The sequence below is a fragment of the Mus pahari genome, chromosome 15 (genome assembly GCF_900095145.1).
Source record: "Mus pahari chromosome 15, PAHARI_EIJ_v1.1, whole genome shotgun sequence".
Lineage (NCBI taxonomy): Eukaryota > Metazoa > Chordata > Mammalia > Rodentia > Muridae > Mus > Mus pahari.
Genome location: NC_034604.1, coordinates 61,458,020 through 61,482,719, shown reverse-complemented (window position 1 = coordinate 61,482,719; position 24,700 = coordinate 61,458,020). Strand labels below are relative to the sequence as shown.

The 24,700-nt window shown below is 40.0% G+C and overlaps 1 protein-coding gene across 1 annotated transcript in view; it reads right to left on the bottom strand.

Annotated features, from left to right (window-relative positions):
* Cep192 (centrosomal protein 192) overlaps nucleotides 1-24,700 on the bottom strand; it is a 92,171-nt gene that overhangs the window by 29,453 nt on the left and 38,018 nt on the right. The window contains exons 19-32 of the mRNA XM_029546817.1: nucleotides 20,705-21,633; nucleotides 19,387-19,535; nucleotides 15,188-15,418; nucleotides 12,405-12,530; nucleotides 12,085-12,228; nucleotides 11,909-11,969; nucleotides 10,645-10,784; nucleotides 10,464-10,556; nucleotides 9,482-9,600; nucleotides 8,265-8,441; nucleotides 7,131-7,221; nucleotides 5,574-5,750; nucleotides 906-1,166; nucleotides 376-491 (exon numbers count right to left, since the gene is read on the bottom strand). Coding sequence (XP_029402677.1) covers nucleotides 376-491; nucleotides 906-1,166; nucleotides 5,574-5,750; nucleotides 7,131-7,221; nucleotides 8,265-8,441; nucleotides 9,482-9,600; nucleotides 10,464-10,556; nucleotides 10,645-10,784; nucleotides 11,909-11,969; nucleotides 12,085-12,228; nucleotides 12,405-12,530; nucleotides 15,188-15,418; nucleotides 19,387-19,535; nucleotides 20,705-21,633 — 2,814 coding nt within the window. The remainder of the gene's footprint in view (nucleotides 1-375; nucleotides 492-905; nucleotides 1,167-5,573; nucleotides 5,751-7,130; nucleotides 7,222-8,264; nucleotides 8,442-9,481; nucleotides 9,601-10,463; nucleotides 10,557-10,644; nucleotides 10,785-11,908; nucleotides 11,970-12,084; nucleotides 12,229-12,404; nucleotides 12,531-15,187; nucleotides 15,419-19,386; nucleotides 19,536-20,704; nucleotides 21,634-24,700) is intronic.

Sequence of the window (24,700 nt, the reverse complement as noted above, 5' to 3'; positions counted from 1 at the left end):
AACCATTTAAACATTTCTAAAATATAATGATCCTTTCTAGTAACTTATAGCCTTCCTAGAAATATTCTAAATTACCACGTAAGTTTAAATAACATAATCTGGGATAGGAAAAGCATGATGTAGTATGCTCTAAGTATGTAGGAGCAGTGTGAAGCATGATGGGCCTATTGGATAAGGGAAAAGCATCCATATGTCAAGAAAGAAGGCAGAATGTAGGAAACATATTTATGTTTCCTCCAAGTATCTCAGATCACATGATGCCAACTTATGAGCCACACAAATGTTAACAATGTTTTTCTTTATCTATCGTTTGACTGATAAATAGTGAGGTGTGTTCATCAGTCAGCTCCCAACATTGTCTATGGCAAGTTCTACCTTCGATACTGCTGTCTGGAGATTTCATCACCACCAAACATGTAGACAGTTAACAGTTCTGTTGCAGGTTTTTCACCACTCTTTCTGCTTGATGGATTGTATACTAAAGTAATATGCTGATACAACAAAAAGAAAAGCAGGAGTATGAATATTCAGTATTTTTTCTTAGTAAGTTATCTCACTGGATAAACAGTCCTACAATACTAAGGAGACCACAGACAGAACACTTGTACACTCAGAAGGCAGAAACTGGCCAGTCTCTGAGGACAAGGCCAGCCTGGTCAATAGTTCCAGGATAGCCAGGACTACACAGAGAAACTCCCATCTTGAAAGAAAGGAAGGAAGGAAAGGAGGGAGGAAATAAATAAATAAATAAATAAATAAATAAATGTGTATGGCAGCTCTCCCGGAAAGACTAGAGTCTTCTATTCCACACTCCCTCCCAGCACGATTTTATACTTGGCCATAAAATACTAAGTAATATTAATCAAATTATAACTTTATTTTTAGAGCAGATATTGTATACTTACTCCTTGGGTTCTTTCCTTAAGTACAAATTTATCTGGAAAAATCCTCAATACTTTAGGATCCAGCAAAACTTTTCTTTGAGAATCTTTAAAACATACTGCTCTAACAAAGGCTGCTCTGGAGCCAGTGTTGCGGATAGAAAAAACAACTTTACTTTCTTTGCCAGGAATTAAGCCATTCATTGTTATCAAGTAACTGTCAGATAATTTCTTAACATCTTCTAAAATAAGATTACTTGTTCCTCCATATCCAGACAAAGGTATCTAAAAAATAAAAAATACACACATCCTAAATTATTTTTATATAATAAAGCAGAAAATTTACAGTCAAAAGAAAACATAGATTTAATAAAATTAACATTTTTAGTGTTTGTATCCTTGAGCTGGCAATTACATGTATGTGTATGTGCATGTGTATTTGAGTATGTATATACATTTGTAAAGGAAATACAAGCAGCACTTCCAAACCCCATTGGCCTTCTGACTACATAAAGAAGAATCCTTTCCTGTTACGTAACTCCAGTGTAACCAAAGATCAATAATATGCTTCACTTAACAAATGAGTGCAAGCACACCTATACTAATAATATTGTAATTAATTTTGAAATGCCTAAATACATAAATGTACTGTTAAGCGGTCAGCTGTGCGGTAAAATTGTAGAGTGTAAGTGGTATTTTTGCAACTTCTCTGTAATTCAGAAACTTTTCATAATAGAGTACTTTAGGAGAAATATAATTATTTCCTTTCTCCAAATTATTCTACGGTAATTAAGAAACCAGGTTTAACTGTGCTCGGTGGCACACACCTGTAATCACAGCACTGGGGGAGGCAAAGGCTATGAATCTATGAGTTCAAAGCCAGCCTGGTCTACACAGGACAGTCAGGGATATGCTAGCATCTCAGTGTTTCCGAAGAGCTACTGTCAGGGAGAGGCTGGCAGACACAACTAAACTGAGGGCTAGTACTCAAAACTCCAGGCAAGCGAGGAACTGGAAACCTAAAACTAAAGCCAGGTTTGAGATACTTGCCGCAGTTTTCAACAGGAGCTGAGCCTTCTAACAAGGAGGGCCTACAGATACCGACTTTATAATGGGAGTAGGAAAGCTATACCTTGCTGTAAAGTAACCTTCTATGCTGGCCAACAGGCATCTCTAAAACTTACTTTTCACAGGTTCCAAATAGTCCACTGAGAATATGGAAAAATCAACAATTGATTTTGATTTGCTTTATGCAACTAATCAAAACAACACTGAACACTACACTGACAATCCTCATAAATTTGCTTGATTTATTATAAAGTAATAACATTTCTAAGACCTTCAGAACAGAAATTTACAAATCTTATCATTTAAAATGACTTTCTACAGCTGAAAAAGCCAAAATATTTCAATTTTTTCATTTTCTACAGTTTTATGCATAAATTATCTGCATAAAGTTAAACAGAAAATGATAAAGAGAAAAGGCATCTTTGAAAACAATCTATGTACTCTTTCTGTACATTTGTTCCCTCAGTATCCTCAGGGGATCTGCTCCAGGTTAGCCCCCATACCCATGAGTACCAAATTCTGTGATGCTCAAGTCCTTTATATAAAATGACATTGTTGTTACACATGACCCATGCACATCCCAACATACCCTTTAAGTCATCTCTAGAGGATATTTTATGCAATACAATATAAATGCTATTAAAATAACAATTGTAGCATTTGGAAATAATATCAGAGAAACAGTATGTTCAGTAGAGATAAAGGTCACAAGACTATTTGGCTCACTAGATAAAGTTCTTTGCATAAAAGCATGAGGTTCGAGTTCAGATCACCCATAACCCAGTGCTTAGTCAATATACCCAAAACCCCCTAAGGCAAGCTCGCTAGCCAAAAGACAACAAGAGCAGGTTCAGAGAGTCTGAGTCAGTAAATAAAGCAAGTGACAAAGGAAGACCCAAAGTCAACCTCTGGCCTCCATGTGCATGCACACATGTGCATGCCCACACATGTACACATATGTGCACATCATACATATATGCTAAAACATAAAAGCTAAAACCAACTTGACTTGATGCCAACAGGTCCATAGATTAATCATTGTTCTAAAGGAGGGTCTCTTAAGCTTAATACCATTAGCATTTGGGCTGGATTTTTGGTGTGGTACGGTGTGGTGAGTGTTGGGGGGGCGGGGGAGTAGGGGGGTATAGAGGGGGGCAGCCAAAATACTCTTGTCTTAGTATCAGTTAAGGCAATCAAAACTGTGTCCAATATTGCCAAAAATCTCTGGGAGCAACAGAGCTTGGGGTTGAGAACCACTGCTCCCAAAGACTACAAAACAGAGCTGTGTTCCTCACCCTAGGGATTACATGTACGTTAATGTGGGTTCTATACTTATTTAGCCTCAGTTAACCTGAATAGAATGGAGAGAACAGTTTCCTCTTAGGTTATGTTGAAAACAAAATGTGATATTCTACCAACCAATTAAAAATGATGCTTAATATGTATTTAACATGGAAAAAAACTAATTTTTATTTAAGTCTATCATGCATTATGCTATTTACAGCAAAGAACATTCTACTCATTCCTCAGAACCAAACCATAATGTTGGGACAGCAAGAAGCCGTATGTCATGGGGAAGATATTGAACTGCCAAGCCAGAGTGTGTAAATGATGAGACACGGCTGGTTTTCCAGATTCCCTCAAATCTCAAGGAAGGTTCTCCCTACCACCTTACTAGGCTATTTAATCTTTCATGGTATAAGTCTTTTTGTGAAATACAAGCCATTCTGACCTGGGGAATGCACAGATAAACTCACCCTACACTATGAGAATCTATGCAGGCAGAAATTGCACTAAGACCCTGGTTTAAGGAGGTCCCAGGCTAGAACTAGGACTTGGTGACTGTTAATCAAATGGTTCTGCCATAAATGAATAATAAGTCTGGAATTTAGCACATCATATTCAGGATAGAGTGAAGGACACAGTTCATTTAGCCCTTTCTACAAACCCAATTTTATTTTCACAGAAAACTATGCAGTCATGTATATTAAAGCTTTGTCACAGGGTCTAAGAATGACTGCTTTACATATTCAAATCATTTGGCCCACCCTGGGACTAAGTAAATTGCTCCACATTAACTAGTGTGTCAAATCTTCTATTTTGGTCAATCTGCTAACTGATTACTTTCCCATCTGACACTAGAAAGGACACAATTTTCACATCTACGTGGGTAGAATGTCATTTCACTGTGTTGCCCTTATTTTCTTTCCTCAATGACTTATCCTTTTTATCTGTAGTTGTTCTGAATATATTTATGCAAATGGTTAAATCAAGTTTTAAAAATGTGTCAGGTTGAAGAAAAATATTTGCCTCAGTAGTTAAGAGCACTGGTTCCTCTTCCAGAGGACCTGGGTTCGACTCCTGGCACCCACATGGCAGCTCCCAGCTGCCTATAACTCCAGTTGCAGGGCATCTGACATCTTCATACAAGCAAAACTCCAATGCGCATAAAAAAAATTTAAAAACATTAAAAAAATTATCTTTGTGGGCCCAGTATCTGGAACACAATCTAGAAAATTATATCAAGGGATATTTGCCAAAATCTGAATGTTGGTGTCGCACAAAATTCATCTGTTGAAATAATCCCCAGCATGGCAGCATCAATAAGTAGGACTTTCAGGGAGTGAAGAAGTCCCGATAGCCCTGCTTGCCAAAGTGGAATTAGGGTGCCTATAAGAGGTGAGGGGAGTGTCGCATGCTTGCACCAGGAGAAAGAAGACATGGGAAAAAGAAGTGCCACCTTTGAAGCAGACTGCAGCTCCTTGCTAGACAGTCAATTGCAGACTGCAGCTCCTTGCTAGACAGTCAATTGCAGACTGCAGCTCCTTGCTAAACAGTCAATTGCAGACTGCAGCTCCTTGCCAGCAGTCAATTGCAGACTCCAGCTCCTTGCTAGACAGTCAATTGCAGACTGCAGCTCCTTGCTAGACAGCCAATTGCAGACTGCAGCTCCTTGCTAGACAGTCAATTGCAGACTGCAGCTCCTTGCTAGACAGTCAATTGCAGACTGTAGCTCCTTGCTAGACAGTCAATTGGCTGGCACACTGAGCATGGACACCCAGCTTGAGAACTATAAGGAGTAAATGTTTAAGAATTATCAGGTGTGGGGCTGGAGAGATGGCTCAGCAGATAAGAGCACTGGCTGCTCTTCCAGAGGACCAAGGTTCAATTCCCAGCACCACGGGAGGCTCACAGTAGTCTGTAACTCTAGTTCCAGGAGATGCCATGCCCTCTTCTGGCATCCATGGGCACCGTACACACATGGTTCAGAGACATGCAGGCAAAACATTCCTACACATAACATAATAAAATAATTATCTAGCTTGTGGTATTTGTTGTTTATATTGGACCAAGTGGGCTAAGACAATATTTTGCTGAGTTGACGAGTTCTACCTGGATACTGTTAGGTATGTTTCAAATTTTCCAAGCAGAAATGAAACTTTAAAAGCATTAGGATTGCTTTTTATATGAACCTCCAATGGTTGCTTATAGTGACTTAATAATTGTTCTATAATTTGTTTTTAAGTCTATAACTTAGAAAAATCAGAATACATAATTTACCACAATATTAAAGCAATGGTTATAACTTCATGGAAGAAAAAAAAAGCAGTAAACTTCTCTTACCATAAACTTTATGCCTGGCTGAGATCGATTTCCAAGTTGCTTGATTTCTAGTTTAGCCAACATGCAAGATAATCGAGTAGGTGCAAATAACACAGAGATTACAAAGTCCTCTCCTGGGCAAATTCTGATCTCACAATTACTGGTCAGTCGCTCTTCTGAGCCAAAAGTGTTCTGAATCTACAATTGAAAAACAATCACTGTATAAACTCAAACACTAGCACAGATGAAACACGCATAAATACAAACTCTTACAGTTAGTCACGGAGTATGAAAGGTGGCTTGGCGATTAGGAGCACTCCTCTTGCAGAGGACCCAGGTTTAGTCCCCAGTGCCTACATGGGACTCCCAAGCCTCTGTAACTCCAGTCCCAGAAAATCTGACACCTTCTTCTGAACTCTATGGACACCAGGTATACATATGATGCATAAACATACATGCAGGCAAAACACTCATACATGTAAAACAAAATTTAAAACTCTTTTTTTTTTTAAGATTTATTTATTATTATATGTAAATACACTGTAGCTGTCTTCAGACACTCCAGAAGAGGGAGTCAGATCGCATTAAGGATGGTTGTGAGCCACCATGTGGTTGTTGGGATTTGAACTCTGCACCTTTGGAAGAGCAGTCGGGTGCTCTTACCTGCTGAGCCATCTCACCAGCCCCAAAACTCTTTTAAAATTGATAAACAAACAAAAAATAGTTGGTCTGAATATGGAGACAGCCTAGTCATAGAGAGCTTACCTGGCATGTGTAGACCCCAGGGACTGCAAAAAACAGATACAAAAGTACTTGGTCTGGGCTCAAATCAAATATGCAGTGGCATATACCTATAATCAGCATTTGGGAAGCAGAGGCAGGTAGATCGCTGTAAGTTCAAGGCCAGCCTGGTCTACATATCGAATCCCAGCCAGCCAGAGCTACATAGTGAAAGCAATCTAGACAAATTAAACAACAAATGGTCTCCATATATTGAATGTTCTGTATTCAGAAAAAACAACAAACAGAAGCCATATGTAGTGGTACAGGCCTGTGGGAGCCAAAAGGATCATGAATTTTAGGCCAGCCTTGGCTATATAGTGAGTAAACAAAACAAAATAGTTTTTATTTATTTATTTATTTATTTATTTATTTTGGTTTTTCTTTTTTTTTTTTTTTTAATTTATTTATTATATGTAAGTATACTGTAGCTGTCTTCAGACACTCCAGAAGAGGACATCAGATTTCGTTACAGATGGTTCTGAGCCACCATATGGTTGCTGGGATTTGAACTCAGGACCTTTGGAAGAGCAGTCGGCACTCTCAACCACTGAGCCATCTCACCAGCCCACAAAATAGTTTTTTAAAAAGTGTTTAAGCTGGGCATGGTGGCGCATGCCTTTAATCCCAGCACTCGGGAGGCAGAGGCCGGTGGATTTCTGAGTTCGAGGCCAGCCTGGTCTACAAGTGAGTTCCAGGACAGCCAGGGCTACACAGAGAAACCCTGTCTCGAAAAAACAAAACAAAACAACAACAACAAAAGTTTAAATCAGACAAAACAAAGATTAGAGTACGAACCTGAAAGCAATCCTGATCTTGTCCTTTGATAAATAGTCGCAAATTTTGGGCTGTAGTTGTAGAACTGTTTCTTAAAGCTAGTTTCTGGAGCCTAAAAACAATTACATATTTTAGCTGTCTTTTTTTTCTATGGATACTGCTACAATGACAAACACAAAGCCAACTAAGCCTGACCATGGTGGGTAAAGATAGGATGACTGTACATATCACTTCAATAGGCTAGAATCATCTCTCCACAATTATGGGATTTGTTTCTTAAAACATAAAGCTCATCTTATTAAGGTTCATCTTAACAAGGGAAGGGTTTTAGTTTAGTATCTCTGATTTATACATTATATATATATATACACACACACACACACACATGCATATATATATACACATACATATATATAGTATAGAATATATACATTCTATGATATATATTTATATTTTTTACATATATATTTTTATAGTATAGAATATATATATATTCTACACTATAAAAAGAGTCTATCGACGTTACTAAAGTCTCAGGTCTTTAATAGAGCTGCAATTCTTTCCTCAGAATTGCTTTCAGACTAATGAGCAGTCAGAACTACCAGGCTTTATTTGTACAACATGGCCTTTCAGCAGTATGCTGAATTCACTCTATTTTTTTAAAGTCATTAGAATGTAAGTGGATATATAAATAGCAGGTTGCTAGTATGAAAAACCCTGTGTCTTTGAAATTATTTCCTCTCTTCACTTACTACAAAATAAATGCAGAAATCCCTGTTGTGCACAAAAAATGAAAATGATTATCACTTAACTTGAAGTCTGTTCTAAGTATCAACTGGATTATGATCTCCCTAAACAAGATACAGTGCCTTTATTATCTTCTTTCTGACTTTCCATAAAGGAGCTCTCATACTCTTTAAGACTCAGAGCCTAAAAAAATAAAAGGCACTTTGAGATGCATTTTAAAAATCAGACATAAATTTTTATAATTTTTTTAAAATTTTGATTCATCATCAAGAAGGTTAAGCAAATACATTACAGCTTTATCTCAAATCTAAAAAGAATAATACAGTCATATTTAACATCTGAGAAAATAACATTAGGGAATTAGACAACAGACTCTGAGTCCTCTTAGCTGGTTGTGTGCATACTTACTGTGTCCTGCCAAGAGGGACACCACCCCACGTCAGAAACTGCTTATTGGACAGTATCGGTGGGCTATCTGAGCAGTGAGGACCGGGTGGCAGAGGTTTACTCCCAGAAGAAATGACTTCACCTCTTAACACTACTTCATACTGAGGTCCTAACGGCTGCACAAATATTATCAGGATCCTATCCAAAGAAGAAAAGAGGAGTCAAGTGTCCCATAGTCAGCTCTTTTGGCAGTTACAGCCTATCCACTCCCTTTGTCCAAGAAACTGAGCTTGTGATGAAAACAGTATCTCTACCCCAAAAGCTATGTTCCAGGGGAAAGACCACACAAAAGTGATAATCACAATAAGGTCTGCATGGTATCATGAGAGACATTTCTTGGGGGATTTGGGAAGAGTTGACAGCGGCACGGTTGAGGACAAGCACTTGAGACATAAATACTTAACTAGTGACCCATTTTCCACAGGATTCTAGTAATAAACTCCCCAGACATGCACATTCTGTACTCTACACTGGGAAGAAGCAGTGTGTGTGTCTCCATGGGTACTTCTGAGGCATATACTAAGCTAGCTCCACACAGTCAAGTTCAAACACAAACAACAATGACATTCTGACTGAAAATGACTAATGACTTAGAAGTCAAAGTCACAAGTCCTGAAGGAGACCTGGGAAGAATTATAAAGCAATAAATAAAAAACCAAAGTAAAGAATTTTCAGAGAATACCATAATTATGCTTTATTATTATTATAATTATGCTATATTATTATTATTTTTGTCCGAGTATACCAGAAATAGAAATTTTAAACTTTGATTTAGTTGGTTTAAGAGAAGCATTGTACTGACAAAATAGAAAAGATGGGGAGTGAGATTTTCAGTGGGGAAAAGCACTTGCTACACAAACCTAAGGACTTGAATCTGTTCCCAGAGCCTGCGGTGGAAGGAGAAACAACTGCTGAAAGTTGTCCTCTGACCCTCACATGCACCATGGCAGTGATGCCAGTACCACACACATCATACCAACAACAGTGAGGATATAAATTACTGTGTGTGTGTATATCTGCTGTGTGTGTCTATATAAATTACATATGTGTATATAGACTGTATGTGCATGTTCACACACACACACAAAGAGTTACTGAAAAGATTAAAGCATGTATTAGGTGACATATCTGCACATGAGTGAAAAAGCAAGTGGTCATTATAAACATTTTCCTGTTACCTTTCCTCACATGCTTTGGAATCCTTTGGTGTAAATGAAACTGTAACTTCATGTTCTTCTCCAGGTTTAAGAAACAAACTCTCTGGGTCCACTGAAAACTGACTTCCTTGTTCAGCGACCTAAGCAATTACAAAACCACAACTTAACTCGGGCAAGCAAACTCTCCCTCAAATGTTCTTGTATTGTATTGTGTGCCTTTGCTATTTTTAATTTTTTTTTTCCTTCGAGCTCACCTTAAACTCAAAGATCCGCCTGCCTCTCTCTCTGCCCCTGCCTCTGCCTCCCAAGTACTGAGATTAAAGGCATGTGTTGCCACTGCTACCCAGCTATTTTTAGATTTTTAAATTTATGTATGTAAATGCTTTGCCAACATGTATCCATGTGCACCATGGTGCATGCAGTGCCCACAGAGGCCAAAAGAAATCGTGAAATTACTGAGACCTGGAGGTAAGTGTAAGCTGCCATGAACAAACCTGGGTCCTCTGAAAGAGCAGCAGATGCTTTTAACTACTGAGCCACCTCTCCAGCACCTAATGTTTCTTCCTTATTAACTAGGATACACTGCTGTCCTTTCTTCTTGCTCTTTACAATCCTAACTTGTCTTATTCATTTTCAAAAGACTATTTCTTTCCTCCTACCTCCTCCCTTTCAAATCTGCCTCCTACCCCATCTCCAATTGCTGCCAGCCATCCGTCACTCACCTAAGGATCTCAGAAATAAACGACACGCACACACTATTCTTTTCTAATAATCACGGAAGCCACACAAACTTCTCAGCAACTATTCAAGAATTCTTATATTCAAGCATTAGGCTTCAACATTAACCATAACATATACTTCAGGACAGTGTGACTCTCAATTTTTACAGCACTGTTGGTAATTCTTAGCTTAATTCTCATAGCATCCTGACAAGGTTGCCCATAGAACAGACACTGGAAAGCAAAGGACACAAATACTACTGTACTTTTGCAGAAATTCTTACCTTGATATCTAGATAAACTTCAATATTCCCAGCATTTTTCAAAGGCAAGGGATGCTTTGTTGAGGAATTCACATCAGCCAACAAATACATAGTCTACAGGGAAAATGCATTCCAAAAGTTGTCACACTTAAAGGACTATCAACCGGGACACAAGAATATAACAGCAGAGAGAGGAGGCTACCTGCAAGTCCCGAGGGGCATGGATCCTAGCTACCCCTGCTCGTGCTCGGAGATCCACGCTTCTAAGAACAGGAATAGGGTTTGGGCTGTCCACTTCTATATCCACTCTGGCCAAGAATTCTTCTGCTGAGCCTAGAATTTCTATAAAAGTTTCCTTTTTTAGTTCAGTAAACAGATCCCAAATCTCACCAGTCATCCAAAAGGATGTCTTTGGGGATCCAAAGAAAATTCAGGAACCAGGAAAATGGTTTAGTGAGTAAAAGTAATTGCCACGCAAGTCTGATGACCTGAGTATGATTCTCAGGACCCATATAGAGATAGAAAGAGAAAACCAAACAATGTTACACAATTGTTCACTGACCTTCACACACATGCCACAGACATACACAGTATTAATACATTAAACAAATTAAAAAAGAAACCTCAGTTAAGGCTTTTAAAACAATCTGTACTGGCTGGTTTTGTGTGTCAACCTGACACAAGCTGGAGTTATCATAGAGAAAGGAGCCTCAGTTGAGGAAATGTCTCCATGAGATCCAGCTGTAAGGCATATTCTCAGTTAGTGATCAAGGGGGGAGTGATGAGCAGACCATTGTGACTGGTGCCATCCCTGGCTGGTGGTTCTATAAGAAGGCACACTGAGCAAGCCTGGGGGAGTTGCGGGGGGTTGGGGGAGAGGTCAGTCCAGTAAGAGCATCCCTCCGTGGCCTCTGCATCAGCTCTTGCCCCCAGGTTCCTGCCTGTGTGAGTTCTAGTCCTGACTTCCTTTAATGTGGAAGTGTAAGCTGAATAAACCCTTTCCTCCCCAACTTGCTTCTTGGTCATGGTGTTTGATTGCAGCAATAGAAACCCTAGGTATGACTAGAGAGATAAGAAGAAATGCGTTTTCTTCAGCCCTCGCTTAGGTTTGACCCAAAATATCATGCCATCTTTCCCATTTTCCAAACAACATTCTTTTTTTTTTTTTTTTTTTTTTGGGTTTTTCGAGACAGGGTTTCTCTGTGTAGCTCTGGCTGTCCTGGAACTCACTCTGTAGACCAGGCTAGCCTTGAACTCAGAAATCCGCCTGCCTCTGCCTCCCGAGTGCTGGGATTAAAGGCGTGCGCCACCACGCCCGGCTAACATTCTTGACAATAGCTTAAAATACTGTTATTTTCATTAACAAAGTAAACTGTAAATTTGAAGTTTAATTATAGGATAATTCACACACACACACACACACACACACACACACACACACACACACACACACAAAAGTATGATACCTGAAGTGAGGAGTTTCTTTGGGCTGTGGAAAATAACCCAAACTATCAGAAATTCTGGATCCTATAAAATGAAAAACAAAATTTTAGTGTATATTAAGACTGAAATTCCAATGAGCTAAAAGTATCATGAAACTTTACTCCTAAGCCAGTTTTATTTTTAAACTGATTCAACTTACCTTTCCGTCGTAACTGGGAGGCATCACATGACTGACTACGGACGGGGCTGCTAGCCGAGCAGTAACGTCAGCATACGGAGCAGCTTTCAGAGATGTATGGATGGGCTCTTTGGAAAACGTGAAGCAGCGCCAGGCTAAGGCATTCTGTTCAGAACACAAAAAGTCAGTTTAAGCAAAGGCATAGCAGTATAGTTGTTAACAGGCTCTTTAGCAGTATAATTTACTTTTCAAAGGAAAAATTAACCAAGAATATTAGCACTGCCTATAATTTCAAATCAATATACTCTGTAGGTAGTCTCTAATTCGAGGTTAGTACTTACAGCATTAATAATCAATCTGATTGGCACAGTAGCATGTGTCCTATTTATTAACTTGAGTGGGAGAGCTTTCCAGCCTTCATAGGTCAAGTCACCAAAATCCAGAACACCATTCTTTTCTGTTTCTACCTAAGTATGAAGAAAGAACTGAGTGAGAAAAGCAATCTATTATTAACGAATTATCTTATCTACTGCTTCTTTTAGCCACAGTTAAGAGTCAGCATAAACTTAGACCTAAGTTTTCCCATTCTATTGTCCATTTTATTTCATTATTATCTATAGAACTAAGAATTAAAGTCTTCTTTTAAAGAAGGCCATGTATCCAAGTATGCTACAGAATAAGGCAAAGTGGCTACTGCTACTATTAGATCGTAAGATGGAACCAACATTTTATAAAACATAAATCTCCTTTTAATTAGTTCTATCATTAGATTAACTCCTTAATTCTTTTCACAACTTCATAAGATCTGGTATAATTCAGACTCAGTCTGATAAAAACAGAGTATTTAAAATGATATCAACTTAAAATGATAGATATATCAAAAGTTAAAAATGAGTGTATACAATGTAGTCAACTGTTTTGTCTTTAACATTAGAGAACAACCTACAAATTGGGTGAGATTTTACACAATATTTAAAATGTATAAACTTTCCTTTTATAGTTTATGAAACTACAAGGAAATAAAAGATATATCAGCACATGGGAGCTGAATTCCACAATGGACAATGAAGGTCAAGAGGCCCAAATTAACCCCCAAAACAGCTGAGGTTCGACACTCCCCAAAAGGTAGTATGTTTTAGGCTCCTGCGTATGGGGCAAAACTAGAATAAAATGTAAACACCATACATAAAGTCCTGAAATTCAGAGTGTCCTTTCTAGGTATATTGTTTTTAAAACCACCTGAAAATTCTGTCCTGCTGTTCAAAAACAACAAGGAACCTTCCCAGGGATGGGTACATTTCAGAAGAGTGTTTGCACAAACATCAGAGTCTGATCTAGGCCACACCAGCACTGGTATGGAGCTCCAGCTGAGACAGAGCCTTTCACGCCTTCTTTGCATTTCCACAACATGCTCTTGGGATAATAAAGACACAGGAAAAGGAAGGAAAAAAAATTGGCTGAATTTTAAAGAGACATTGTAGCAAAAAGATGTTAAAAGAAATTGGAATCCAAACAAAAGAGAAATGACAGAAAGATCAGCCCTGGTCAAAACACACTTTAAACAAAAGGGATGAAAGAACCGCCCATTTTCATCCCTAGCTTCTAAGACAGCAACTCAAAATGACCTAGTGTATACTGACTTACTGCACCTAATTACACCTACCTACAGTCCTTCTCAAAGTTGTCTTTTAAAGTCAAAGTTCACACATATTGACACTGGCATTTCTGAGCTTGCCAGGTGAGGACAGTAGGCCCCTTGGTTTGGGACCCAACACAGCGCCACAATGCAAAGTAACCACTGATGGAAGCCACTGGTGACATGACATGGAAACCTGAAATACTGTGCAGTCACCATTTTTCAGATTTGCTAGAAAATGCAAGCTGCTCAAGGGCAAGTCCAAACTCCTCGCACAATGGGATGCACTGACCTGCAAGAAACTACAAAGATTCTCTCAGTGCTTCTTAACAGTGTCTGAACAGGCAAAAACGGAGAATGTCTGTAGACATTTCTGGTTGTCACGATTAGAGAAAGGGACAATAACTGGTTTCTAATGGGCAGTGGTCAGGGGGAAAGCTGTGCATTCTACATTGCCCAACACAGGCCCCATGTATCAATAATTTAAAAGCTGAAAACCTAGACCTAGCAAATGAAAAACACAGCAGAGCTGATGGAGTTCTTAAGACCATCTCCAAGTTCATTTCCTTCTCCCTCTCTAACAAAATAAACTGCTGAATTTATTCCCTTTGAAATCATGAACTATGGAAAATCTCTGAAAGATTCTCTTCAGTCCAGTCTCTCAGGAAGGCCGTTTGGCCCTTCACTCACCCAGCACACCTCTGGCTTAAACTGTAAGTCACTATGTCTTTGCACAATTAAATGATAAATGACAAATTAACCAAGAGCCCTGCATCTCAACAGGTACATCACCTAATTAATGGTTATTATCCCAACATGGGACGACGAAAGAGAGGAGGAAGAGGAAGAAAGGGACCACTAGAACTTCGCTAAGTATGTATACAAAGAAATCATAGAAAAGTAGCTTAATGTTATACTCCATAATCCTTTTAATAAGTCTATTCATAGTTCCTATTTAAACAAAACAAAACAGTAGTTTCAAACCTTGGAATAAGAAAATAAGGGCTTAATGAATTGCACACCTTTAATCCTATAGTATTAGTGAGGCAGAGGCAGGTAGATATTTAGACCATCTTGGTCTATGAAGTAAGGGTCTGTAGTTTAAAAAAAAAAAAAAAAAAAAAAAAAAAGGAAGGCAGGAAGGAAGGGAGAAAGGGAGGGAGGGAGGAAGGGAGAACTAAGGTTCCAGTGGTTGAAGCACTTGTTACTTTCCCAGTGCTCATTCAATTCCCAGCATCCATACAGTGGCTCACAATTTGTAATTCCAGAAGATCCAAACCCCCTCCTCTAACCTACAGAGGCACACATGGGGGGGGGGGCATATATGTACATGCAGATACACACTCATAGACATAAAAGTAAATAAATATAAAAAAATTAAATTTTAAGAAACAACTAAGATTTAGCTTGAAACACTGTGACAAATCTGCCCGCAAATTCTTCCATTACTAAAACATCAGCAAGTGAGACTCATTTACAAATAGTTACCTCAATAACAGGGGTTTCTGCAATGGCAGTAAGAGTAACTCTGCTTCCCAGAGCTTCTGCTTGCCCTATTGTATCAGCATCTGCTGAAAATGACCAAGAAGCAACACTGAACGTACATCTGAAAATTCCAGAACTTGTGGGGATAAAAAGAATTTTTATTTCTTCAGTGGCATGAGGTCTTATCACAACTTTATTCTTGAAAACTAAACAGGTTTGTGTTGAAAGATCCACCTGTAAATAGACCAAGGAAGTATGTTAGAAATGGATTTACCTTTCAAGGTTAATCATCTAGTTTAAGATTCTTTTTCAGTCAAACTATGAAATCTAGACCTTCATTATATGTTTAAAAACAAAAAACAAAAAACTCTTGTAACTCATTAATTGAAATATATAATAAGTCCAAGAGCAAAAAGCTTTTTGATGGCTGGTAAGAACTTGTAGGTAAAAGGTAATTAATACCAAACTTAACAACTTGAGTCTGACCCCTGGAACTCACATGGTAAAGGAAAACTAATGCCTACAAGTTGACCTCTGACCTCCACACCTGTACTATGGTATGCATATACCCACCCGAATCTATACGTGAAAACTAATCCATTCTCACTACATAAGAACTATATCCACTCCAAGTAGATTTTAAAGTGAACATATTTGCCTATACCTTTACTCTTCTAAAAGAACACCCAACACAGAAGTCATTCTCAGTCCTGGAAGCCTGTCTAGGATATGATTTCTATTTCTACGTACTGTGTCAAATCTCACCTTCCACCTACAATGCTTTCTGCCAGTTATTTTATTCTATCTCATTAAGTGATCTGCTAACAGATGAGCAAGTGAGGAAAGTAAGACAGAATGCAGAAGTGACAGTTAATGCTGTCAACTACAAAACTGATCTAGCAGACGGGCCCATGGGCCCGAGGAGATTCCCTTCATTTCTTTATTTGACATGGGAGGACCCACACTGTAGGTGGTGCTGCTCCCTGTGTGGGATCCTGGACTACATGTGGAAAGAGAGTTGAGTGGCAGCATGCATCCAATGCTCTTCACTTGCGCATTATGAATGCAGCCAGCTACTTCAAGCTCCTACTGCCCTGACTGCTGCCATGTTGGACCATACCCTTGGACCATGAACCAAAATAAACCCTTTCTCTACTAAGTTGTTCTAGTCAAGAGTATTTTACCACACAATAGGAAAAGAAACTAAGAGAGAGACAATATTATTTTACCAGGTAAGTAAGGATAATGAGAAGAAAAGGGGAGAAAACCCACCCAGTGTTGGCTGGCAAATAGCAATAACAAAGTCTGCACACGTCATAGCAGGACTTGCTGACCCTGTTCCCACCCTCCTACTCACAACTTAGACATCAGAGTGAATAAAGATTTATAATCTCTTCAGAGCAAGTGGAGTTGGTTATGTGAGATCCTTGTTAGACATTAAAGCTATTCTTTCCATGATTTCAAAAGTTCATAGAGAAAATTAACAGATAAATTAATGATATCCCTGCAATCAGATGAAGATTAGGCCCAAGTAAGTGCCTCAGTTTTTATCTTCCCTTTCTTGATACATTATAATAGTTTATATTCAATAGTGCTCTATTTCTAAGCACCCAGGGATTAAAATAATAGTGCTAAAGGCAAATTAACATGGGTTTATAAATAAGAAATGATTAATAAGTATTAAAACTGGTGAAAAATATAAATTATATTTAGATGTCTTACAATGTAAATGCTGTTACAACAAGAGGCTTAAAAAAAAAACCATGAGCCGGGCAGTGGTGGTGCACGCCTTTAATCCCAGCACTTGGTAGACAGAGGCAGACGGATTTCTGAGTTCAAGGCCATCCTGGTCTACAGAGTGAGGTCCAGTATAGCCAGGGCTACACAGAGAAACCCTGTCTCAAAAAAACAAAAAAACAAAACAAAACAAAACAAAAAAAGACCGTGATCCAAAATTGTTCATTTAGGTTCATTCAAGTTCTATGAGAGCTACAAAGATTTACGGGACCAGGGGAGGGGGGAGAGAGCTGGGCATAATGATGCCTGCATATTAAATCCCAGCACTTTGGAGGTGGGAATCAGGGGGTCAAAAGTCTAAAGTCATCCTTGTGTACTTGGCAAGTCTGAGCTGGCCAGAGATACATACCTAGCCTCACAACAAACAAACAAAATGATGCACTGCAGCCCGCATGGGTCTGCTATATGCACTGGCTCTGCATATACCCACCACTTAAAAACAGAAAAGAATCATATTTGTATTTCAATGTGTGTTAGAGAGATTGGAACAGCATAGACATAAGCCAGGGAGTGAAAAGGTCAGGCAAGGTGGTATACAAGTATTAATTATCCTGGCACTTGGAAGGTAAACACTAGAGGATAACCACAAAAAAATCACGGTCAGTCTGATATACATAGCAAGCTGCAGGCCAGGTAGGGCTCCACAGGTAGTCTGTTCAAAAATAAAAAGAAACTAAAGCAAAAAGGAGGCCAGTAAGATGATTCTATGTAGAGGCACCTGAGCTCACGCTCACGATGTGGCTACCCATGCAATAGTGGTGGTGTGACTGCTAGCAGGGAATAACCACTGTCAGACTGAAATAGAGACCCCTTAATAAAAGGAAATCCACACCAGGTACTGCAAACCAGGTAAACGCATTAGGATGGAGGTCCTAAGTCCTCCTGGGAGAACTCACCACTACTGTGTAGCTTAGCTAAACAAGGCACCAAACTACACGCTAAATATTCAGGTTTAAAACCCAGAGACAAATGCTATCTTCAGCCTTACTCGGGGAAACTTTTCTTTGCAGAGAACTGTGACAAATGCAAAGATTCATGGCTGCTCTAGGTGCTCAGAATAAAAGATAGCTGAGTTCTCAGCCCTAAACAGAAAGGACATTTATACCAATCCCTCTAAGGTTCTGGGAATGTTATAAAAGAGGGAGCAGGAAAAAAAAAAAAAAAAAAGGTAACCGGTGGGAAGAAAGGCTGGCAACTCCTATCTGCCAGGCATGCCGCAGCAAACCTGAGCCCGCAGCAGCTGAGGTTGCCTGAACTGGGCCCGCATAAGACTGGCCTACCAAGGCCAATCATGAACTGCAGAGGGAGGTCTTTTGGGCTCCTCTTTTCCCTGCTCAACCATTATTGACTACCCATAGATTCATTGTCCTTAGCTGTGTACCCAGCCATGAGTTATACGCATATCAATGGATAGTTCTAAACCTGTGGTCACATGCCATTCAGCTAACACCAGTGAATCACACACAAAACAATGATCAATATAGGAAAGGGACTTGCAAGGGGAAAGAGAATGACAACGTGAGAGGAAGATGAGAGGAGGGCAGACAGTGATCAGGGTGGATCGTAAACATGTATAATCAATCATGTATCAAAGAGTAGTTTAATACTTAAAAAAAAAAATTTCAAAAGGAGGGTTAGAGAGATGTCTCGTGGCTAAGAACACTCCTGCCACAGACTGGAGTACAGGTCTCAGCACCCACATAACTGCTCAAAGCTGTCTATAACTCCTGGTCCAAAGGTTCTGACACCCTCTGCTGTCCTCTGTGGGTACTGCACAGTTTGGTGCACAGACAGACAGACAAAGCACTCATATGCATAAAAATAAATAAACCTTAAAAAAACTTTCAAAAGAAAAATTTAATCACTTGGAAGAAGGAAGAGAAGAGGGGTGGTTTTGGAGTAGTAAGGGAGAGAAGGGCCACAATGTACAGTCTGTGTGTACAGTATCACCAAAGGACAAAAGTCATTAACATGTGTAGAGAGAAACTCTTATAAGCAGCACCTGTCAATAAAGAAGCTGATGGCCAATGAGCTGAGGCAGGGGATAGGACGTGGGACAGTGGCAAGAAGAGAGAGACCTCTGGGAAAGAGTGAGAGAATAAAAGGAGATGGAAGTAAACCTGCAGAGGACTGAACTCAGGATAGATGAGACAGAGACTGAAGGAAGCAGCGGGTCAGGGCTGAAGGAGTGGTAACTAACCATGCAGAAGAGTTAGAAGAGTTTAAATAGTTAGATAAGTTATGAGCGAGTCAGGGAACGAGCCAAAGCTATGGCCTAGGCATTTAATAATAGATAATCAGTCTCAGAGTTGTCATTACGGAGCAGGAACTGGGAGGAAAAATGGGTTCATTTTTTTTAACCAAAGTACAACAGTGAAGCCCAATGAGAAACAGCGGAAACTCACCTTCTCACCGTTCACCCAGATACTGAGAACTCTGATGCTGACTTGCAGCCAGTGGTCAGTCGGGTTGAGGACACTAAGGAGGGTCTGTGAAGCAATGCCTACACAGCAAGCGTGAGGGAACCTCAGCTCCTCGGGTACTCTGGCATTCCCTGCATAGAGGAAGTCAGAATGCAAGGTACACTGAACATCTGACGATAAGCACCAATGCTTAAAAGGAAACGGTTACACAGGATTCCAAGAGCTACAGAATAAATGCCCCAAGTGTAAGAATCCTTGACACAAAAGGTCTCAGTGGAAGCTACTAACAACACAAGCTGTTGTACAGAACAACATAGCACAGGTAAAACTAAGCAAACTCAGCGAATCCAGAGTTACATCTTTGTTGGTGTTGCCCTTTGTCAGGCCCTTTCACCCTCCCAGGTTTTAAGGCACTGACAGGTGAAGAGGGGCTCCAGAGGCTCAGCTTCCGGGTGGGCTGTATGGACAATCCCCAGCTCCACAGAGCCAATGTCTGCCATCGGGAGAGGAGGCTGTGGATGAGAGCAGAGTCCTGCTCCTCACTACCATCACATCACCCTCATGAGGAACCAGTGGAGGGTAACTCATTCTGGGAAATGGTCCTAAAGAGGACATTTCCTAATTAGGAGAATAGCAAAATCTAGAACAGAGGAAAAGAAACATCGGGACAAGACCTAGGAAACTACCAGTATACAATTTACTGTTGTTTTAAGCCAACTTCAGTAACCCCTTCATAGAAACATTCTGAAGCTCTCAATAAAAGATGAAGGAAGAGCTTATAAGAAATAACCCAAAATAAACTGTGTGATACATGCCTATAAGACCATCACTTGGGAGGTGGAGACACGAAGATCAAAAGCTCAAGGTCATTTCCCCTACATAGTAAGTATAAGGTCAATCTGATATCCCGTGTTTTTAAAAAGGAAAAAAAATAAATAACTAAAGGGAGGGTGCTGGAGAGCTGGCTCAGCAGTTAAGAGAACCTGCTGCTCAATAATGAGGACCTAAGTTCAAATCCCAGCACGAAGATCAGGCAGCTCACAACCACTTGCAACTCCGGCTCCAAAAGATCCAATATCCTCTTTTAGCCTCTGTGGGCACTTGCACATGTATGTGTGCATACACTCATAAAGACACACATACATAAATAAATCTTAAAAATTAAAAAAAATTAAGGAGATTAATTCCAAACAACATTTCTTTGAAAAAAAAAAAAAAACTAGCTTTGTGGACCCCTTTGAAAAAAAATAACTTTTAGGTAGTACCAACAAGCAATACTGGAGAAGAAAATGTATCTTACCAAATCCAGGCATCATCCCCGAGTCCCATGGTTCAGCTTCACAGTTTGTACCAACAGACTGCACAGGAAATGGCTTTGCTGTACTAAGCAAGTTCTGATGTGCAGCAGTAGAGCACAGGTTGTAAAGAGAAGAGGGGGCCGTCAGTCCAGAAGCAAGAGTTGGTCCTAAATACACCCCAGAAGCCACATGCTCCGGTGCAACGGGAGGATAAGGAGAATACCCTGAAATCCCACAGATCTGCATGCCTGCATGGCACTGTGACAAGGTGGCACTCCCAGATGAAGAGACTGGCCCCAAATACTGTGGGGCCCCAGGAGCTATGTATAAAGAATGTCCAGTCCAGAGGGCAGGACACACAGCAGGCTGGTTCTGCACCTTAGCAACAGAAGCATAAGCTGAAATGTGGGGTGCAGGATTATGCTGGTTTCCAGAGGTGCCCAGATTAGGAGTCTGGCTGCTAGATTCACTGCTGGCAGTTGACAGACAAGTAGATGATAATCTTTGACCTTGATCCACAGTCTTCTGGATCAATTGAGGGAGGTTCGGTATGGCTGGTCCAGACTGGTGGTTTAGAGCTGGCTTGTTCAGGAGAGCTTGGCCAGTCAGATCCTGCTCACTGGAAGCAGATGCTGAATCCATCTTACCAGCCTCCAAGGGTTCCCTACTTTTAGAAGAAATATCTTGACTGGATGTAAAGTTAGGTTCTCCATCTTCAAATCTGTTCCTCAGAGAAGGAGTCTGTGTCATGTTTGCTGAACCAGACTTACTCTGGATAACACTCGGCACTGGCACTTTTCCTGCATTCTGACCTGGAATTTTGTCTCTTAGTTTCTCCACAGCTTGTTCCTCTGGTGGAGTAGGACTGGCTCGAACAATTGTGGTACTCAGTTCATTGGTGAGATCACTCTGAATGGGACAAATTTTGTTTCTTTAATAATCCATTAAAGAGTTAAACAAAATATAATAGATTCACACAATGCTGGTATAAATCTCAATTGAAATCTACATGGTCTCCTGAAACACAGAGTGCACAAAGAAAAATATCTGCAAATATAAAATGCAGGCTTACACAAGTAAACTGCATCTATTGTTTTATAAAAAGTCTTACAGCAGGGAGGAAGTAAAAGATACACACCAACTACATATAAAACACCAACATAAAGAACCAAAGTCATCTAACATTTTTCAAATTAGGGATTCTCTGTTAACTTTATAAAATAATATAACTGAATAAAGAATAAGGGGTGCAGAAACTGAGAATACCCAAGATACAATTTGCAAAGCACATGAAACTCAAGAAGAGGGAAGACCAAGGTGTGGGTACTTCGATCCTTCTTAAAAGGGGGAACAAAATCCCCATGAAAGGAGTTACAGAGACAAAGTTCAGAGCAGAGACTGAAGGAATGACCTTCCAGAGACGGCCCCACCTGGGGTTCCATCCCATAAACAACCACCAAACTCAGACACTATTGCAGATGCCAACAAGATTTTGCTGACAGGAGCCTGATATTGCTGTCTCCTGAGAGGCTCTGCCAGTGCCTGGCAAATGCAGAAGTGGATGCTCACAGTCATCCATTGGATGGAGCACAGGGTCCCAATGAAGGAGCTAGAGAAAGTCTGCAGCCCTATAGGAGGACCAACAATATGAACTAACCAGTACCCCCAAAGCTCCCTGGGACTAAACCACCAACCATAGAGTACAAACGGACTCATGGCTCCAGCTGCAGATGTAGCAGAGGATGGCCTAGTTGGCCATCAATGGGAGGAGAGGCCCTTGGTCCTGTGAAGGTTCTATGCCCCAGTATAGGTAATGCCAGGGCCAGAAAGCAGGAGTGGGTGGGTTGGGGAGCAAGGGGGAGGGGGATTAAGGGATTTTTGGAGAGGAAACTAGAAAAGGGGATAACATTTGAAATGTAAATAAAGAAAATATCTAATTAAAGAAAAATAAATTAAAAAAAAAAAAAAGAGTAAGAAGCAGACAAGCTACCAAACAGAAGAGGAGGCTGGGATGAGTACCAAGCCAGCACCCAGGCCCTCCCATACCCAACACTTGTCTAGCTTCAAGAGTTAAACATAAGCTGGGCGGAGGTGGCACACGCCTTTAATCCCAGCACTTGGGAGGCAGAGGCAGGCGGNTTTCTGAGTTCGAGACCAGCCTGGTCTACAGAGTGAGTTCCAGGACAGCCAGGGCTACACAGAGAAACCCTGTCTCGAAAAACAAACAAACAAACAAACAAACAAAAGAGTTAAACATATTAATTTGTGCAAACATTAAGCCTTCTCTAATTTGTAAACTACAGAATGATTATTTTTTTTATTATTTCCTCATAATGTACAACCTTAGGAATAAGAGCTATAGATCTGCATCTCTCCATTTCATTGTTTGTTCTTATGCCTTTAGTCTTTGCTAAACACTGTACTGGGCTCTTGGCAAAAAAAAAAAAAAAAAGAAAGAAAAAAAGAAAAAAGAAAAGAAAAAGAAAAAGAGTCCCTGACTTTGACTTTGAGGAACTAACTTTGTAATTATGAAGATGAGTTAAATAAAATGATTCTGCTACTGAGTGGCATAAGACAGAAAGTGGAAAAAAAAAAAGAGCTATAGATCTGAAAGACAAACAGTTTAAAACTAACCTCCAGGTGCACATTTAACTCTCACTTAGTACTTTTGGTTGCACTGGAAGTTACTCCCAAACCAAAGCTTTAAAAACAAAGATATAAAGAGAGACCAGATTACTGGTCAATTACTAATAGGAACAAAAAAAACTACGTCCTCATGGATTAAATTACGTGATAAGCACTGACTTCACACCACAAGCCTTCACAAAGGTGAAGATGATATGAGTAGAGAGGGCTAGCAATCTAAGGAAGTAGCAGAGAAGTTGCCAGGCCCCATCACTCAACAGTTAAACACTGTGTGAGAAAAGAGACTCCAGGCACAGGGAACAGGAATGGATTATTTAAACTAAAGATATATATCAAAAGCTTATGGAACCCCACTGCTTTGTAAGCTAATTAAAAATGTTAAGTTTATTTTTTTTTAAGATTTATTTATTATATGTAAGTACACTGTAGCTGTCTTCAGACACTCCAGAAGAGGGCGTTGGATCTTGTTACGGATGGTTATGAGCCACCATGTGGTTGCTGAGATTTGAACTCCGGACCTTTGGAAGAGCAGTTGGGTGCTCTTACCCACTGAGCCATCTCACCAGCCTGTTAAGTTTATTTTAAAAGGAGTTTGACTGCATGGGCGAACAATGCTTTCTCTAGAAGATAAGGGTTTGAAAATTCCAGTGCCAGGTTAGAATCCCTTCCTATGAGCTAATAGTCAGGAAGAGCCTAAAGATCTCCAAAACGACACGGGCTACTGCCACTGCTTTTGGCTGCTCATCATAACTAGATGGTAAGAACCTATTACTGAAGACACAACACACTTTGGTTGCAGAGCTTAGGGAAATCAACCTAGACCTGACCCAGAAACTTCCTCCCTATTGAAAGATGTTATGCCAATCACAAAAGAAAAGTCATCAAGGGCTTACACCGTGGAGGATCCTATCTGCTACAATACTGATCTGCTGAGACAGAAGAACTCACAGGGCAATAGTGGCCTAACAGTTACTGGGGCAACCAAATGCTTTCTAACTGAATCTGAGGGCTGCTCCAAGGGAAGGAAGTCATACCTGATATTGTAATCCTGGTCAAAAGCCCGTGTCTAGGGAGATCACAGATACTAAGGGAACCTACTACTAATGTTTTGCTAAAAGGACATGTTACCAAAGGGCCTCCTAAATATTTATGTTTATACCTGTAGGTCAATGCTGCTCTCAACCTTGGTCAAAGATACCTCTTTTGAAGTGGGCAGGAGCCAATGTTGAGACATTAAGTACAGATACATAGCCAGGTGTGGTGGCGCACGCCTTTAATCCCAGCACTTGGGAGGCAGAGGCAGGTGGATTTCTGAGTTCGAGGCCAGCCTGGTCTACAAAGTGAGTTCCAGG